General features: G+C 43.5%; 1 protein-coding gene across 4 annotated transcripts in view; it reads right to left on the bottom strand.

Moving 5' to 3' along the window:
• stxbp5a (syntaxin binding protein 5a (tomosyn)) overlaps window positions 1–19,027 on the bottom strand; it is a 94,976-nt gene extending 75,949 nt beyond the window's left edge. For all 4 annotated transcript variants that reach the window (XM_005454664.4, XM_005454663.4, XM_005454662.4 and 1 more), the window contains exons 1-3: window positions 18,678–19,027; window positions 18,412–18,556; window positions 16,164–16,261 (exon numbers count right to left, since the gene is read on the bottom strand). In XM_005454664.4, coding sequence (XP_005454721.1) covers window positions 16,164–16,261; window positions 18,412–18,549 — 236 coding nt within the window. In that variant the 5' untranslated portion in view covers window positions 18,550–18,556; window positions 18,678–19,027. The remainder of the gene's footprint in view (window positions 1–16,163; window positions 16,262–18,411; window positions 18,557–18,677) is intronic.
• Window positions 19,028–19,364: the final 337 nt, after the last annotated feature.

Below are 19,364 nucleotides of genomic sequence, written 5' to 3' on the forward strand. Positions count from 1 at the left end.
GAGCTTCTTCCAGGGATTATAACAGGCAGGTTAGGGGGGAAAAAAACGGAGAGAGTCAGGCGAACACAGTAACATCACACAGCACATACAGGCTTTCAGGGATGGATCTGAAGTGAGTGCATGGTACAACAAAGACAGTTGCATAAGTCGACAGAATCGTTGCTGTTTATGAATGTGCGCGTGTCGGTGGGTGTTTATAGACACGTGCCGTGCTTTGTGGAGGGCGCCCAGGCCGTGACATTTCCCGTTTCGCCACCGAGTTTTGGGCAAAGTGTACACAGCGTGGGAAAGACAGGAAAAAGAGCAACAGAGTGAGAGCACAAAAAAAGAAAACACGTCTTCCTCGCTCTGCTGCTAATCCCCTCTGTCGCCTCTCCGCCTCTCTTGCTCGTACCATTGCTGTCATTTTTATCTCTATCGCCTTTCCGTCTGATGTGTCTTTCAACTTACTCCCCCCTCTCTCCTATTCCAATACTCCTCCAAGTTACCCATAGCCCAACTAAAACATGCATTTACACACACACAAGCTGTGATGTGTTGTGTTTTGAAACTAGGACAATGGATGTCTGTGTGAATGTGCAATGCATGCGTGTCTGTTTGCGCATATTTAACCAGAGCGTCTGTCTTTCTCTTATGCAGTTTTTCAAAACATCATCAATCCCAGAACTCCCAAGTATGACTGTAGATGCACCAACCAGGCAAAGCATGTTAAAAATAAATAAAATAACCTTTTATGAAGTCCAGTATAATCAGTTATTTGAACAGATTTTTGTTCAAACTATTTATGTTCAGTTTGAAACTAAATTAATCTCAAGTAGGTGCTTTTGTAGACTTTGAGTCAAGATTGGGTTATACATGTGGCACTGCATATAATGCGCATCAGTACAAAATACTGCAAGTGCAAGAATACGACCTTCATCCCCTGCTCGTGGTTTCTCCCTGCATTTAGTGCCGTCTTTACAAAGCCAAACGCTGCTGTTTGGATCAAGGTCAAATAACTGACTCAGCTAGTCAAGGATTCCCTGCTTATTCACCTTGAAAAGCTCTTTGGTTGCTTTGGCCTTATGATTAGGATCTTGAATAAAATGCTGCCCAAAGAGTTCTGGTGCAACTGACTGAAACCTCGCAAGCAGAATTCTCTTGCACCTCAGCGTTCATCGTCTTTTTCTTCAATAAAGTCATTATTAAAAGCTTTTTGAGCTGTTCCTTTTGTTTTTCCATTATACTGACAGATTTACACTCGATCTTATAATCTTTGGGTTTTGGCGATTCTTAGTTTTTAAGGATCATTTCAACCGCTCACGTCACGTCACGCTCACGTCACTTTACACAACTTCCTGTTGTGTAAAGTGAGTCTTGTTCTCTCCTTTAGTAACGTCTCTGCGTTTACGTCTTCCCTGCGTCAAGTTTTTTATGTCTTAAGTCTAGGTCTCCGTCTCACCGTTTCCTGTTTTACTTTGATAGTCCCTCGTCTTATGTGTGTTATGTTCAGTTTTGCTTCCCTAGGTTCAGTAATTGGATTCAACTTCCTGGGTGTTTTGTATTTTTTTGTTTGTGAGTTTTAGGAACAAAGCTACCCTTTAAGTTCATGTTTAGTCGTGTCTGAACAGGGCAGATTTAATACTAAGCTGGAGTAAATCTTCAGTATTCAGAATAGCTGGTGGAAAAATGGTGGTTTGAATGTTTGTGAGAAAGTTAATGTACAGACAATATAAAGTCAAACTAAATATACGAGTCGAGGCATCATCATCGTCTAACTAGTCTTTGACTTTGATTTTAGCACGGTCCAGGTGTGGTACCGGCATTTCATGAAACAAGATCTCATGTCTCATTTTGTGTGTATTCTAACGGTTCTAGCGAACATCAAAATAAAATGATTAAAAAATGGGAAATTCTTTGTAAAATATCCGGTTGCAGGTTGTTTGTTTCCACTTTTATTTTGGATCGTCATTTTAAAGGCTTGCCAAATCCTCAAATTAATTTTGGAAGAAGCGCAGGCATGATGAAAGCATTATTGGAGAGACCTCTGGGAATCTGAGCCCAATAGACCTTATTCAAAAATGATTCAGGGACTGTGTCTGAAGCCCAGAGCTGCTGCATCACATTAGTCCCACTGTTAGCTGGTACACAAGCAGAAATGCAGACACTCATATACTAACTCACACATGCTATATGCTGATAGACCCTTATACACACACACACTGAACCAGCAGTTGTCCTTATAATGGCAGTAAAGACACCTCATGCGTGCAGAATGCATCAGCTGTACACACACCCATGAACTCTCATAAAGGACAGGCATTTACATACATTGAATGCATATACTTAAAGAGCACAGTCTAATACAATGGCCTCAGCCATTAAAAATGCATAATACTGCAGCAACAGTTTCTAAAAATGACCACCTGGGCCAGCTGCTGATCGGTGCACAAGGATCAGCCTGAGAGTGAGATGAAACCTAACGATACTTCTTTAAAGGTTTCAGTTTTGTTTGCATTTAAACCGGTGATGTAAGCGTCAGTGAAGTAGTTAACTGCATTCATTATCTGTCTGGATGCTAATATTTTGAGGTCTGCCGCAAAGGTTAATGCACTCACCATTGTTACCCCCCGCCTCATCGTGTTATTGGCAATCATCAACGCCCACTTTTAATGTGAAAGCAAAAGCACTGCCAAGCGCCAGACAGGAAGAGAAATAAGGCCAATAGACCCCAGTCGAGGCTTAATGGGGGCCTAGCGGCGTGGCTTACTGAGACCTCTCCTACCGCTTGTTCATCGCTCACACCTGCTGGTCGTCTGAGAGATGGAGGGGGCTTCTGGCTTATCAAACAAATTAGCTGCTTCATCACAGGGATGAAAGTGGCGATACACAAGCTGCGAAGCTGTCCTTTTCTTTCACGGGCTGTCCTTGCTCGAAAACAGAGAAGTAAACTGCGTGCGATTACGATGCTCTGTTTGACGGAGGCCGGCGGATCTACAGTGCACTGTGTGGTGAGTAAGAAGCGATGGGTCTCCCAGCCCTCTAGGGGTCTGACACTTCAACCTGCTGTCACAGCAGACGAATGGCCAAAGTGTGGTGGCTTCTGCTTGGACAGCGGTCTGATTACAGTTAGATCAGGAGCCAATTTTTTGCCCTTCCAATCTCTGCAAACCCCACCCACACAGCACCACAGTTCTGAGTCACAGAGCTGAATGGCTGCAACCACTATGGCTAGCGTCCATATGCATACACTCCTACAGTACACTTTATCTCCCTCTAATTTCTCATCCTCCTCTTCACTTTTCTAAACTTAGATGCAACTTCGTCAGTCTGCAGTGAGATCATCCCTCTGCTCTTCCTGTTGATTGTCATCTTGTCTCCTATAGCTGTAGGGCTTCCAGCCTGCTTGTGCTGCAATGAATGACAATCCAAGGACACATCTGCACCACTTTTAGGTATTTATGTCTTGACAGCTTTGCGTCATGTTGATGTTATTCCAGAAGTCTCCATGCTTGTGAAAAACAAAAAGAATCCCAGTATACGTCCCCTCATACGGAGTCTGCCAACTCCCAGCTGGATGATGCTATAGCAGACAGACACATAGACATATAGCTCTTTGTCTCTGGACAAACACGTCTAGAATTTTGTCCTTATCTTCCCCCGTCCGCCCTCCTCCACATACATCCCCTCGGGTCCTGAGATGTGCATCTCAACATCCTTGCCCAACCACCCCCCACCATTTCCACGTTTTATAGGACAATATCTTCCACGCTGTGCACATATCAGACAAAAATGCAGCCCGACGGCCAGTCACGTGCCACAGAGAGACAAACATCTTGGTCATTAGCATACTCTTATGGACTTAAATATAGGTCTGTCACACTTAGCAACAGGCTGAGAGCTGAGTGGGGAGGGGGGCCTGTCCACATGCCAGCCATGTGGCAGGGCATTAAAGCCTGAGTCATCGCGTCATGTGACATGTGTGTCTTGCCTGCAGGCACTCGGCAGGACTGCATACTAAAGAGCAGCCTAGAGAGAAGCAACAGGGGGATAAATACCATTGCAGCTACCAGCGGAGGAAGGCGAACGTCGGGATTTGCGGAGCTCTTATTGACAGACAAAGACTGTGCCAAATCCAGGCTCGCAGTCTCAGTCGGCTAAAGTTTAGGACATTGGCTTTACTCAAGCAAACTCCATTACAAAATGCCATTTATTTAGGCTGGCAGCAGTGAGGCTTAAGTCACTGATCGGACATTTAGAGCCTTTTCTCTCGAGCTGGGGAAAATTTCAAACATTTGTTTGCTATGTCACTGTCAGCATGAGGAAGAGGCACAGAAGCCATCCAGTGCTCTCAGTCGAGGGAAATAAATTAATATCCCAGTGCGTGAATCTGCGATCAAACTAAGTTTGGCCAGTTCGTATGGAATAGATTATAATGCAAATGTAGGGCAAGCACAGCAAAATAAAACACAGAGCTCACTTCAGCAGGGCATGGGGACTGACAATAATATCTTCCTCCCAAAAAAGAAAGCTAGACTCAGGGCTAAAAGGTGGATTTAAATTCAGGGTGGGGCTTTTGAAATGTTAGCAACAGCAATGACGGGCACTCCAAGCACTGTGAAAGGCCTATACCAGTCAAATTTCCTAAAAGTGAGAGGCCACATATATCACAGCCTCCTACACTCAACTGCAATTTCCACTGTTGCAAAAGCAGCCGTGGAAATCAGAAAGATTTGAAATTCATATTGTTTAAATCAAGAGTAAATAGGATTTGTTTGTCTACTTGGATGCTTTCAGACAGACTGAAGACCTTGGTGACACATTACTGAAGTCAGTGGCAACAGCAAGCTGTAAGAGTGCACTTTCTGCTTATATGGTTATGTTTTAACTTTTCCATCGCTGCCCCCTTTGTGACCATGGAAACCACAGAAGCTGCAGGACAATACAGAGACTCATTTTGTAGATGGGCTAATTAAGCTTTTTCTCATATAAAAGTAAAACATTAGATTTTTTTTTAAATTTCTTTCCTTTTTTCCCCTATTTTGTAGATGCTATTACATTCTGTCCTATCAGGAGATATTAACAACATTAAGTCTTACCAAAGAAAAGCATCTTGTATATGATTCAGCAAGAAAAAGCAAGCAAAATACAACCTGTTTGTTTGTTCTAACGTCATCTTTCCCCAGACACTGCCCACCAGCTACACTTTATTTTATTTCAAATACTTTCTCTTTGACAAATAATGCACACTGACAGCCATACAAGCGCTGCTATTTTGTTATTGTGGCACAGCTGCCCCTAGTGTGTTTCTTTACTAGGTTTCTAATGTTACATATACACAAAACCACATACAATTCTAATTTATGTGTGTAAGGCCGGTGCAGGAGCAGGCTCAGGAAGAGCTCTTAAAAAAAAGAACATTTGAGAGGTCCTTCCAGCGTGGTGAGAAACTTTTCTGTTGGACATAGCCATGAGCAGCTTCAGATGACTGTGCAAAGTATTATCTTAAGGTAAGTGTCATACACACTTTGTTCAGCTGGTGTACACTGCTTAACACTGACTGTGCAACGCGGAGCATGTGCTACAAGTAGGACCAGATTTATCCTGTTCGAAGGTTTTTGCGGCAGTTAAACGACAAATATCTTAGTTGCAGTATATCTTCCACACTGGCAGTCTAGGTTTGTTAGCTAGAGCTGACGCTAATATTCTACAGCTGGAGCTGATTTAGTTGACTATGTAGAAATTAGCCTTTAGCAAAGAAGATAAAAAGCATGAAACAGAAGACTCAGACTCAAATTGCATAATCGTATGTCTTGGACCTAAGCTGTGAAGCAATAAAACTATAGGAAACTTTGTGTGTCTGTCATAACAGATGGTTCACTTGTGTGCACGTTATGGTGGATGTTAAGGCCTTGCTGAGGTTAACTACACATTTTTTGGACAACAACAGTTGCAGGAGTTACTTTAAGATCCTCTGACTACATGTTGGGTTGTTTTAGACTTCTTTTAAATCACGTGACGTGCTATTAGGATGACTTTGCTGGAACAGTCGGTCCTGACACATCGGTAGTCATTTGAAATCTATACCACTTGTTTGAGTGATTTTCCTTACAGAGGAACGATTACTCTCAAGTCATTTGGAAACCTTTTCAAAAATCTTTTCCCTGGCTCACAGCCATCCAGAAGCCTTTTTGTCAGGGCCTTGGAGAGCTCTTGAGGACGTGAGGGTAAAAGAAAGCAAAGCGAACACCCTAGAAGGAAGAGGTTTAAACAAGACTGGGGCTACCTGCCACTCTTTAAGGAGATTATAATCCCTGATATCTAATTTGGAATTTGTGATTCTAATTTTATGATTTTGAAGAGGTGATAAATGTAGCTATGTACTTACTTTTTTGTGGAAAAGAAAGTCACTACAAAATGTCATTATGTTTACTTTACCTGCAGGCTGTAATTTAAAGATCAATTTTTTTAAACGTGTGAAAAAAGCTGGTAATTTTCATGTAATTTAATTAGATTTACACAATAAAACATCATTAACTAACAATCTATCTGTTTCTGGAGCTTGGCATAATGGCCTTTTTACATTTTGCTTTTTAATTATGCTTAATTGGTCATAACTGTTGTGTTGGGGAAACAAAGTACATGTGGCGAACATTAACATGCGCGTCACCTCTCGCAAGATAAGCCCCTGGATGTCTGGGTAAAGCGATTGGAAGAGGAGAGCGTTCCAAAGCCAAATCATAAGGAAACATATGAAACATTAATGCGGAGGCAGCAGCGGCCCTTGAGACAGAGTGGAAGACTGCCTACAGTGGCTGAGCAGAAATAATTGGATGCAGAGAATAAGTAGCAAAATCAGGAGCTTAGATAAAATAAAATACATTTTAAAAGCACAATGCATAACAGAAGAAAATGTAGAAAAGAGTGAGACAAATACTTCACAGTCATTTCAGAGTCGTGGCCCTACGGAGACCCGGAGGTCACGTCAAAGGCAGGGGGAAAAGCAAGATGACAAAAATCTTTGTGCTTCACAGCGTTCTGTAAGCCAGTCCCCCTACAAGCACCACAGGGACTGTGCCAACCTGACAGCATAAGTTTGACTCACCCCCACCACAGTTCCACACATTAACAACAATGTCAAGCAAAACCACCGAGTCTCAACCGCTCACGTCATATTGAAACAAGCACCTGAACAAACACTTGGGTTTTTTTGTTTATTTTTAGCTCATCAAATGAAGCGTTTTTATCCACTCGAGGAGAAGCCTTTAATTCAGTCCAGTCATCTTGACAGCAAAGCATGTGCGGGACAGTTATGCAGTTACGATTTCTTGCACAAGCTGCTTCTCGCTTTGTGTTATCAGTTCTTTACCCCAGAGAGCAGGCCACGAAGAGACGCTCAGGACACATGTTCACCCTCCCAGACATGAGGATAAACATGTGTTTACAGACCAGAACAATCCCCTGGCACACACTGTGTGTACTGACGGTAATTGAAGGACATCGCATTCTCATTCAACCTCAAAAATGCCTTTAAATTAATCCCATACTGCGCGTTCTCTGTTGACGTCATGTATGATTTGTTAGATGACAGTGATATTTCAGCGAGATGCCGGATTTCCAGCATGTATGCTGAAGTGATATTTATATCCCTTGACAGGGGAGCGCTATCAGCACACGCCAAAACCTTCTCTTGGAAAGTTGCAAACAACAGCTTGTACTTAACCTACCAAATAATCGGCTATTTATAGGCAAAGGGCAATCTGGAGCTTTTTTTTAGCTTTGAAAGGGAAGAAATGAACGGTTTACATGATTTCTGAAGCACCAGCATTTAGTCCTCGGGGAGTCAACCAAAGTGCCACGATAATGAAAGCGACAGACTCACAAATGAAATCAATAGGAAGCATAGGGTTACCACAAGTATCATCACTTAATCGGAAGCCATTCACTATGACACCAAACAATCTATTAGAGTGTGCAGGGTATTTACTTTTAATGCCTGACTCTTGACGACAAGGGACCTGCTGTTGCACCAACCGGACAGTGGTCAAAGCTTTTGGTTGCAGAGATGCCGTTAGATTAAGAGAAGAATATCGACCGGGACTTACACGAGTGCAAATCAATACAATAGGAACGTGATCCTCACATGTGGCCCAGCCAATGCTGAAAATGCAGCTGTGCGAAATAGATCCTGCCGTAAATCACAACGTTCTGACAGAGCTGCGCGCTCTGACTGTCACTCACTCGCTAGGCCGAACAGCACAGCAGCGAGTATGTTATCAAGAGTACTGTGCGTGGCGTGGTTAAAATGGAGCTCACGTCTCAGATCACAGATTATCAGTATGTTACGAAATGGGTGATATTTTCACAGTTTTGGACGCTGCTTTGGTTATAATAGAACTACACTCACTGAGAATATTGCTAAGACATGGAATGAAAGCAACAATGAAGTTAAATGAAGCGATAAATGAGCAGCAAATTGATTAGACAGCTAAAAAGGGGAAGTGTGAGGGCCCGAAATGCCTTTCTTAATATCTCACTGAACATGAAAACTGTGTAACTGTTGGTAAATACTCACATGCTTCCATGCCCTTAAAATTCCTACATACATCTCTAATTTATACAGCAACTCATATGGACTGGCCCTCTTTTCTACTCTAACGGTCCACCGACTGAGCACTCAAAGCACTTTTTAGGAAAACACATATTCATCCATTCATTCCTAGAGCACTATTTCTTTCTATGTCACATACACATGATGGACATATCTGGAGCAATCTTGGGTTCAACATTTTGCCCAAGGATACTTCAACATGTGAACTGCAGCTCGGGATCAAACCATCAACCTTTCAATTGGTAGACGACCCGCTCTACCTTCAGTGTTGTGTTGTTGTGCTCATGGATGTTTACACCTTTCACATCAATTAGATGTCTGTGAAGGTTCTCAGTCATTCAGGTCATCGCAGTCTAAGGAGCTTGGAAAGGAAAGCGTCTTTAAGTTGCTTGTAGACGTTTCGCCTCTCATCCAAGAAGCTTCTTCAGTTCTAGGGTCAAATGGTGGAGAGTCCCAGATTTAAGCCCTGTGGGAGAGACCAAACAGCCACTTCATAACCGCATGGCACAACATTGAAGAGCCACCTCCACGGGACAAGACTGGGCGGTCCATGTGCATCTAAAGGACAAAGGCCACTCTTTTGAGGATGCCAGTGTTCACATTTCGGACAGATAAGACAGATGGTTTGAAAGAGGAGTGAAAGAAGCCATTCATGTCCACTTTGAACGGCCATCTTTGAACAGAGGCGGTGGCTTACGACGCCAACTGTCTGCCATCTATAATCCAGTTTTGAGATCCCTTCCCAGACGCCTTAATGCCCACTCACATCCCGGGCCATTGACCTCAGGAAATCACATGATAGGGTGGGGCTAGGTTTAACAATGAGCTCACCCGAAACCTCGGCTGATTGTGACCCACACCCGTTTTCACACCTTGGCTCGTGTGATTAGGCTGAGGATCATTAGGGGGTCCATTGTCCCTCTTGGGGGGATACTCCCACAGGGCTTAAATCTGGGACTCTCCACCATTTGACCCTAGAACTGAAGAAGCTTCTCGGATGAGAGGTGAAACGTCTTCAAGCAACTTAAAGAAGTCCAGACGCTTTTCTTTCCAAGGTCCTTAGACCACATCAATTAGAGTTTTGCAGGCAGGATTAAAAATGTCAAACCAAACTTCCTACTACGTTTGCTCCACCATCCTGGAAAATGTTAGCTAACCTTATAACTAAGGTTCCTTCAGGCTAACATAGGGATTTGTTTAGTACCACTAACATCACCTTAGTATGACTTTTTACCCATGTTAAAGTGGTCAGAGACAAAATCTATCTCTTCATGGTTACTTACAGTTAATAATTACAGCTAACACAGACAGTGTAGCTTCACCTGTCCACAAGCAGTCAGAATAAAGCCGGTCAACATCCAGTACAATAGGTACACTCTCCCAGTGCGTGTGTTCAAATATAAACCTATTTATTCTCTCCAGCCCACGTGACACTGTGTATTTACATTGAGCCACTCAAGCGTTGTCTCCCGTCTGTTGGGAATAATTAGTGCACAGGTTGGTGACCTCTCAGGCATTGCTACTCTGCATCAAACAGTCAGTACATGTGCATTACTTATAGCTTGGTTTCTTTTCATGCAGCGTGGAGACAAAAGAATGAAAAATGTGCACATGCATTAACAACCAGCATATTTAAAATGTGCCTTTGGTCAAAAGCTTCTAGACAACACTTATTAAGCAGTCCTTCAAGTTCCCACCTTAAATGTGATGAGTCATGGTAAGTAGGAAGGCCTGTGTGTCTGGATGAACTTTACTTTTCTTTTACATGTGCACTTTTCCATTAGTTAACTGGTCGAACGGTTTAAACCATCAAAGCCACATGCCTCCCTTTAATGCGCAGACATACACACACTCATCATCCCTGACAAGGCAGGAGTCAACAGAGCAGAGAGACAAGGAGCAAGAGGAGTAAGAGCTGGAGATAAATGTACACTAAATTATTGAGGAGAAGCAACATGGCAGCACAACTTTAATCACCCTAAACCCGGATCCCATTTGGTGCCTGTCAAGGCTAAAGGACTTAAGCAGAACACGCTGTCAGGATATTGGACAGAGGGAAGCAGCAAAAACACTGTTGCGGTACTGATGCAGCAAAATTTGTTTTCCATTTCTAAGAACCGATAGAACAGAGGACGCTGAGTGCTTTGGGAGGGCATGAAAGATTCAAACCTGGTACATAAGGGGTCTTTGATTAACAGCACTTCAATACAGCGCACAGCCACAAACACATGCCCTCTTTGTTCCGGTAATAGTGCAAAGTTGATGTGCACAGAACTGACATGAAAGCCACATCTTGGAAGTTCCCTTGTGACCTTACCACGGGCTAAACTTTCAAGCCTTACACGGTTATATCGACTGGCTGTTTTAAGACTTAATTTCAACAGATTTTCTCTTCTTTCTCTCACCCAGTCCTTGTTCTACTTGTGTGAAAAGTAAAATGAGGTCCACTGGGATGAGATACTAATCCCTCTTTATTTTCTGTGACACCAAACCACTTTAACAATCCTTCATCCCCCATATGCTACTGCCAGCTCTTGAGCTAGCCACTGAGAAGGAAACAAACTATACATTTGTAAATTTTGTAGACCTTTCCAACAGAGCAGATTATATGAAATATGAAGAAATACGTACACACATGTTTAAGTCACCAATATATAAAATATGCATTTCCCTTCTACACTCAGTTGCTTGCAATTAAGAACCTAAATCACACCACAAAAAAGCAAAGAAAAGAAAGTTTTAACAAAACAGATAAAAGACCTAACAACTGAATAAATGGTCTATGACCTGAAAACAAGCTTTAGCTTTCCCTCCATCTCTAAAGATAGTGCAGCTATGCAGAGAAAAGTAGCCAGAGGGTCACTGTAATTATTTGTTAAAGTTGAACTGCACTATGAAAGCAATAATAATAATAACCCAGAACTTATATCACTGGAATCCTCCAGGAGAGTCTCACATATATTGAAATACACGGAAATATTAATAACGTTTAATCTCGAGTTTAATCAAAATAAGAACTTCCCTCGCATGCATATGATGAAGCGCTGTAGAGATTGTGTGTGCTACTACTGAACACTTCCTTTGGTGCATATTATACCAATTAAATTCACGCTTGTATTGCTAAGTAAAAACAATCTGTGTCATTAAGATCACGTCTCAGCAAGATTTTCAAGTGACTGTGGGCAAACGTTGAAGGGTAGCACACTCACTCATTGCATCAGAATCTGCGTGCGTGCATGCATGCACGCGCCGTTTCTGCGTCCACCAATGTCTGCTCGCATATACAAATGTTTGCCCTTTTGTGCACGTCACACATTATTTGAATCCGCATCCATTAACATCTGTACAACTCATCTATCATCGTGCGTGTGCATATGTGCAGAGGTACAACTGCGTGTTACCTCAGCCACCTCCGGACAGCTATTCTGAAATAATAATTCTGGGGATGAGCGCACGTGCTTCTGTGTGTGTGCTTGTGTGCCTCCATTTGGACGTGTGAGGCCTATGATGTCCTGCGTTTGTCGATGAGATAATCTGGCAGAGCATGGACTGACAATTTGATCTATTGATCTGAGTCTTGCTGGCTCACAGGGAGTCTCTGAGTTATAGCGCTGCCATTTCTCCTGGCCACCATTAGTAAAGAGCGATCTCTCTGGGGAGGTGATGCTGCCACAGTGTTAAACACATTTGCTGCAGACCACCCAGAAATTGAAATACATACAGGTGACTCTGGCTCCAGTGTTATAACATTCCAAAACTGTCCATGTTTTCTGTCAGCAAGTTGTCTGCACACTGTTAGGACACTCAATTTCTATATACTGTTGCTTTAATGCGCAAAAACAATGTCTGATTAAAATCGTGTTCAGTATTACACGTTCTTGCTGACACAGCATAGAAAATATCTGACCAAAATTGAGCAAAAGATTTTCACAGTTGTTGACAGTTTGACACATTTTAGATTGTACTTGATTACTCCAATGCACTGAAGTTGGAGATCCTAAACTACAGTTTAACTGATTCATATGTTGATGTCACTTGTCCCATACTTATCATACGCCTGCAATCTCATATATCGACTACCTCTCTCACCCCAACCGGTCGCAGCAGATGGCCCCGCCCCTCCCTGAGCCTGGTTCTGCTGGAGGTTTCTTCCTGTTAAAAGGGAGTTTTTCCTTCCCACTGTTGCCAAAGTGCTTGCTCATAGGGGGCCATATGATTGTTGGGTTTTTTCTCTGTATGTATTATTGTAGGGTCTACATTACAATATAAAGCGCCTTGAGGCGACTGTTGTTGTGATTTGGCGCTATACAAATAAAATTGAATTGGAACTGAATTATTATGCAGGATATAGCAATTTTTAATGCAAAGACTTTAATGGGTTAAGCAGTGGTCTGCTTTGAATCCGCTCCAAAGCCCTGCCCCTGGTCCTTCTCCCAGTTTTCCTGTCTACAATTGTTCTATTACAATAAAGGCTAAACAGCTTCTAAGAGAAGTATAGCAGGTATTAACTGCATGCTTGGTTAGTGTCAGTTTTGTCTTTGGTATGCCAAAATATCCTGAAGATAGTGAACAAGTACTGAAGCCCAAGTTGCTCCTGAGTGTGAATGTTAAAGGGAGAGCACTTAGACATATAAAAAAGTGCTTGTGTGAATGTGTGTGTGGATGGGTGAATGAGACATGCTGTATAAAGTGCTTTGAGTATTCAAGTAGAGCAGAAAAGCGCTATACAAGACTCAGTTCGTATCATGGAGCTCGGCTGGCACGTGCTGTTTGATTAAGGCAAAAACTAGCATTACTCTCAGTACTGAGATTACTATTATTTAACACAATCCTCTTTTTGCTTTTACCCTTCATGTTGATCCACTGCATCACATTAAAAAGAGGTGTGGAGGAAGAAGCAAGAGCATCATTGCAGAATGGTTTGAAGCTAAATGCTTGTTTTATCTTTTAATCTTTTCTTTTTTATGAATGCTGCAAGCCAAGATTGCAACAGTGTTTTTTGTTAGTCCGGTGAAAAGCTAATCTTCTCATCTTTTTGTCTTATGTTGACGGCCTTGTGGTTAACCTCCTGGTAAACACTAAAAGGGCCTCTGCAGTGTTCGCTGAAAACTAGCGTCATCAGAAAGTATTTGGCCAAGAAATAGAGGGCATAGGAAACAAGGAAGCTTTTCTTTTTTTTGCTCCTCCACCTTCATCAGAAACACTGTCTCATCACTAAAAGCACTAAAAAAACGGCTTTATTAATTCAGCATTTTGCAATCCTGCTTATTTTTGAAAATACACAGCTAATCCAAAGGATAGCTAATGTGGGGTGACTGCTTGCACAGCAAATCCCCTTGTTTTTTTAAATGCTCATGACTTCTTTTTGCTGTTGAGATACTGTGCACAAAACAATTGAGTGTGTGTCTCCGTGTGTGCACTTGGGCATATCTGTCTCACTGCATTACCACACACAGATCAATAAGGATTCTATTCTTGGCCGTTAGATCTTGAAAAAAGGGATAGCCTGCCTCTCTCACTCTTCCCTATCTATTCCCCCTCTCTCTCTGCTCTTCCTAGTTTATTGGCCTGTTCTTTCCACGGGCTCACCAGCCAAGCTCTTTCTCCATTTCCCATCTTTCCCTCCTCCAGACAACACCAAAGGGACACTGTCATCTTCCCAGGTGGACGCTGAAGCCAGAGGCAGAGTGAGTGGTGAGCAGCCAATACGAGGCAGTTTTGGGGCACCACAGAAATGATTGGCTTTATGTCTACAGGGATGAGACATATCCTCAGAGGACACAAACACCGACTTGTATCCACGTACTCAATCGCACATGTGTACACATCAGTGCACGCCTCCTGTTTGTGCTGTAATTTTCAGTGCTTTGCCACGCTGCCAGGCCGAGGCCCTTGATCTGCCACTTCCTGTAATCCTTCACGGAAGAGGGGTGCAGCCAAATGTCCTGGCAGGCCAACCAGGCAAACAAACACACGTATACACACACACATAGACATTGATATCCATGAGAAGCCTCTCATGGCCTGCCAGGGCGTAGATGTGACCATGTGTACCAGCACAGGGAATCCCTGGATGCCTTTCCAAAACCTGCAACCAGCCAAAACTTCAACGAAATCACAACCTGCCACAAGACCCCCATCCGGCAGCTCAGCACTGCACAGTTTATGAATCACGAAAGCTCGAACTACACCGCCTGCATCTGCGCCACAGTGGTGTCGCTGTCATCAGATAAAGAGACAGGGCTGACTAAACAGTAAAATAACAGGGGAGGAGAACCAACACCAAGGAGCAGATAGATGACTCCCAATTCACCTTCCACTGACTCTGATAAGACTCTATCTGATCCACATCACTCAAACACAAAAGGGATCCCTCTTTTCATTCAGTTTCAAAGTGACCAATTACAGCCAGCAGGAAACATCTGACAAGATCATTCACCCAAAGTCGCTATAGTCTGAGTATAGGCTGACTCACTATAAATTTCTTGACTACAGTGGGGGGGTTTTTGTCGGGGGGGTTGTTTTTCTGAGACTACCTACTTTGGAAGTAATGGGTAATGTACCAGAAAGCAAAACACAAGCCCTATTGAGCTTATCCACCTTAACATAGTACATCTACCAAAGCAGGAATTTCCACTTGTATCTACTAATACAAGTGATCGAATCTGCTCTAGTCCAGTTAAGGTTTATTTTGAATCTGTAAAGCGTTAGGAACATACAGTTTTAACTTTAAAATGTGGTGTGCCTACCATCTCACTCAGTCTGCCTTAAAACATTTAAAAGGTACACAGGCTGCCCATCTTTTTTTTTTAAATCTGGCAAACACGGTTCAGTGGACTCTCATGCTCATCATCATCCTCCCTTTTTTCCAGTGCAAGGTGAACGAGACTGAGTCACAACCATATCTGCCAGCAGGTGGGAAAGAGGGACAGCCAGGCGGACCGCTCTTCATCACACCGTAATGAGCTGGCAAAGGTTGTCGGACAGGCAGGAGAACACACGGAGGACCTGTAAAAGCGGCCTCACACAGGCAAGTTCGCGGGCGTTCTCTGAAGTTATATGACTCCCCGTGGTGCCATTTCATCGCAAGCTGTTGTCCCTGTTTGTGTTAACGTCCTCATATTGCAAGAAAGCCGATGCGAGCTAACACTTGTGCCGAACGGCAACACGTATTTCAATATGTGGGGTCTGTGCGGGCTTTGCTTTGATTTAGTATTCGGCACAAGGGTGCAACGATGTAGCAAGGTCAAGATCTAAAAAACAGCTAAACTGTGAAATTCAGTGACGGTAATGTAGTTTATATTTTATGCATTGTCTCGCCTTGGGATAAAATCTGGATTTTGGACTTTAAGTTGAAGAGAAATCAAACACTGAAGCTCGCAAACCCAAGAAACCCACCTTTCCAAAATCCCTCTAAGATACTGAAAACCAGCCAACATACAGGAGCGTCTCACAACAGCAGCTGAGGCGACTGTTCACTTACCTGCTGCTGCCTCACAGGGATGCACCTACCCAAAGGAGCTGCCACGGGCCACAGCAGCTCATAGAGGCTCAGCGGCAAGTAAAAGGATACAATCTGAGAGCTCCACTCTGGGTGCCAACGGCCAATATCTTCTGCACAGGGTCAAAAGCCATGGATGACGGCTGATAGGGGAAGCCATGACGGACAGTCTGGTGCGATATGTAGAAAAATGAAGAAGAAGAAGAAAGAAAAAAAAAAAAAGCAAATGTGTTAGAGAATATCAATTTGCATTTCACAGCAGGGGTGTTGTTTTGTCATTGGATGCCACACACCTGACTTTGATAAACAAATGGCCCAGATGGATGTGAAGAGTGTTATGACAGAAATATAAAGACTGAAATTGTGCAGACAAGAGAAAATTAAAAAAAAAAAAAAAAAAAAAAAAAAAGATGGAACAAATGCTCTTTCTGTGCACGGATGTCCTTTTCTTAATGATAGGTATGATATTTGGAGTCGCTTTTTAGGTTCCTTTTATAATCACTGGCCTAATTTGAGATTTCATCTCTCTCTCATTTCCCTCTTTTTATGTTGTTTTCCTTCTCTCGCTGCCTCCCACGTGAAGTCGTGATAACACTTAAAGTCTGGAAATAAAATACATGGAGAAAAAAAACAAAACATGGATAAGGAGGAATCAGGTTATGATTAGCTTTTGTCTCTTCTTTACGGTGTGCGACGCATTATAAGGTGTTCCTGGTTCACTCTGTGCATTTCTGTGACGGTAGTTTTATGGCATCAGTCAGCCGGCGGTGGCCTGTTGGATTTGTTTGCTTAGTGACAGAAGGCTAAAGTACATTACATAAGAAGCACTCGGTGCAGCAGAGACACCTGCCTTCCTTGTAGAGAGACATTACAGAGAGTTCCTGTCCAGACAGACAGCAAAGGTGCAAGAGTGAGCCTGAAGTCTTGTTCAAAGGCACTTCAATCAGATGTCTTGCTGTTGACAGACATATTTAGGCTGCCGTGGCTATAAAACCTGCAGTCTTTGAGTTGGTCTGTCTAGTCACAAAACCCCAACGTCCCCAAAGCCCTCAGGTCTGTTGACATGATTTTAGATTATTTTCCCGTGTTTACTTTACGCGCTCTCAACGTAACACTTCTTACTGATGTTAATCTGCCCTGGATTTGCACCTCTGTTATGTGACTACTAAAATACACAAGGACAACAAGTCTTTTAACACACAAAAAAGACTTCAGTGTGCAAATATGCTAAAGAAAATCAATGGCAGTGTAATTTTTTTCCAGCAACCAGACATCACACATAGATGATTTCAAATATATAAAAAACGTTAAGCAAAAAGCTTCACAAGCATACAATTTAAATATGTTGGGAAATCAATGAGAAGCACACAGTGGGGTCTATTAAAAGGGCAATTAGAAAAGCTGCTGAGGAAACTCCGAATTGACTTAACAGTAGCATGCATGTCATGTAAACTGGACGGGTATTATCCCAATTATCCCATCTACTACTGTGGTCAATACAGACAGAGGAGGGCGAGCCGCCTTTTTTAATCTCCCAAGCAGGCCTGCACTCACTTCAGGCGCCATCAGCCCCCAATGATCTGGGGATAAAGTGGTCTGTGTTTAGGTGTGGATGAGGGAGACCGAACGGAGGGGGGTGCAGGGATGTGTGAAAGAGAAAAGAGGAGGGAGAAGAAGGGAATGGAGAGACACTGCGTGGAAAAGACAACGCGCACACTGCCACACGCTCGCTTACGCACGCACATCAATCACAAACCAGTGTTTTACTAATCCAAACCAACAGATTATGCAAGAGGGGATCAGTTCAGCCCAGCCCCTCGATATGACAGTTCATGCCATGCGCACATGCAGAAAACTCCGGGATTTTCACAGAGTACACTGGCGCATATTAACATACCCCGTGTTGCTCGATGATTTTAAAAAAGCTCCAAGTAAATTACTTAACAAAAACATAAACAATCGAATAGAAACTTGCAGCTGGTCGGTGCAGCGCACTCGCCAAACAGCATGCGCATCGTAGGTGCCTATGTTGCACTGTTTATGCGCATTGGCTGTGATCTTTCTGAAATGGACAGGCTGCTCGCCAAATGTTCATTAAATCTTTAATGAGCACGTGCTTGTTGTAGTTTAGAAGAAGACTGCAGTGTAAAACGCTTTGCGGCTAATAAATAATTCCGTGGAGCTCCACTTGCACCATCCGTGTTCTGAGATGGGATAAGTGCAAAACATTGCCTGCAATAAATATCATTAGCGCTAAAAGCCAATACGCAAACAGCTGTATGATTGAAAAAGAAAAAGAAAAATCTCCAGTCTCGCCCACCTTGCAGAGCTGGAAATGCTCGGACTGGAGGGTCTCCTGGATGAGATGGTTCTCTTGTGGCCCCACTTGGACAGACGGCGTGGAGGAGGACACCTCTTTTAAACCGTCCAGCACCTTCCTGATGTTGAACTTCTTCATTTTCAGACTGCAGAACACAGAATTGAAATCACCCGCAATAATAATGATTAAAAAAAAAGATAAAGGGAATGGCCACTTTATTTCTCTCACACACACGCGTGCGCTCTGTTCCCCCCTGTGGCTCTCACATTTTAGTGCTTATTATTTATCGCAGTCTCCATGCTGGAAAGCTCAACGCGCGCACCGCACAGGTCAGGTCGCCGCTTGAGGTGTTTCTGGAGAGGGGGCGGTGGGGGTGTTGGCGCGTCGGTGTAATTTGCTCCTTGGAGTCCGTGCTGTGCCCCACTGCGTCTCCGTTCTTCCTCTCGGCGTCCCTCCCCTCCCCTCTCGACTGTGTGCGCCGCTCAGCCAAGGCGGAAACGCAGCGCAGCGGCGGCGGCGGTGGTGATGGTGGTGATGCTGCTGCTGCTGCTGACGCTCTTGCGCATGTCTGACAGAACAGGCTTCAACACAAATCCCGCCACCTTGCCAACCCCCTCTCTCCCTCTCTCTCTCTCTCCCTCTTGTTTCATCGGCCCCAGCGACAACGCCCCCTCCCTCCCCTCCCTGTCACGCACGTATAGTAGGTTTTGCTCCACTGCACCTGGTGATGCTGGTGAGCCTGGGATGCAGCAGCGTTGAGAGAGTCTGTGTGGAGACAGACGAGCAAACAAACCGGGGCTCAGTGCCATTATTTCCAATACACCCTTGCCTTAACCTCTCCGCCTCTTTTTTTTTATGTGCTTGCGTGGAAGATTCGCCATATTAAGGGTCACGCACAACAGATGATGGATGTGGAAATCAGTTGGTTTTTTTAAACGAAAGAAATGGTTGTG

The sequence above is a fragment of the Oreochromis niloticus genome, linkage group LG15, assembly GCF_001858045.2.
Source record: "Oreochromis niloticus isolate F11D_XX linkage group LG15, O_niloticus_UMD_NMBU, whole genome shotgun sequence".
Taxonomy (NCBI): Eukaryota; Metazoa; Chordata; class Actinopteri; order Cichliformes; family Cichlidae; genus Oreochromis; species Oreochromis niloticus.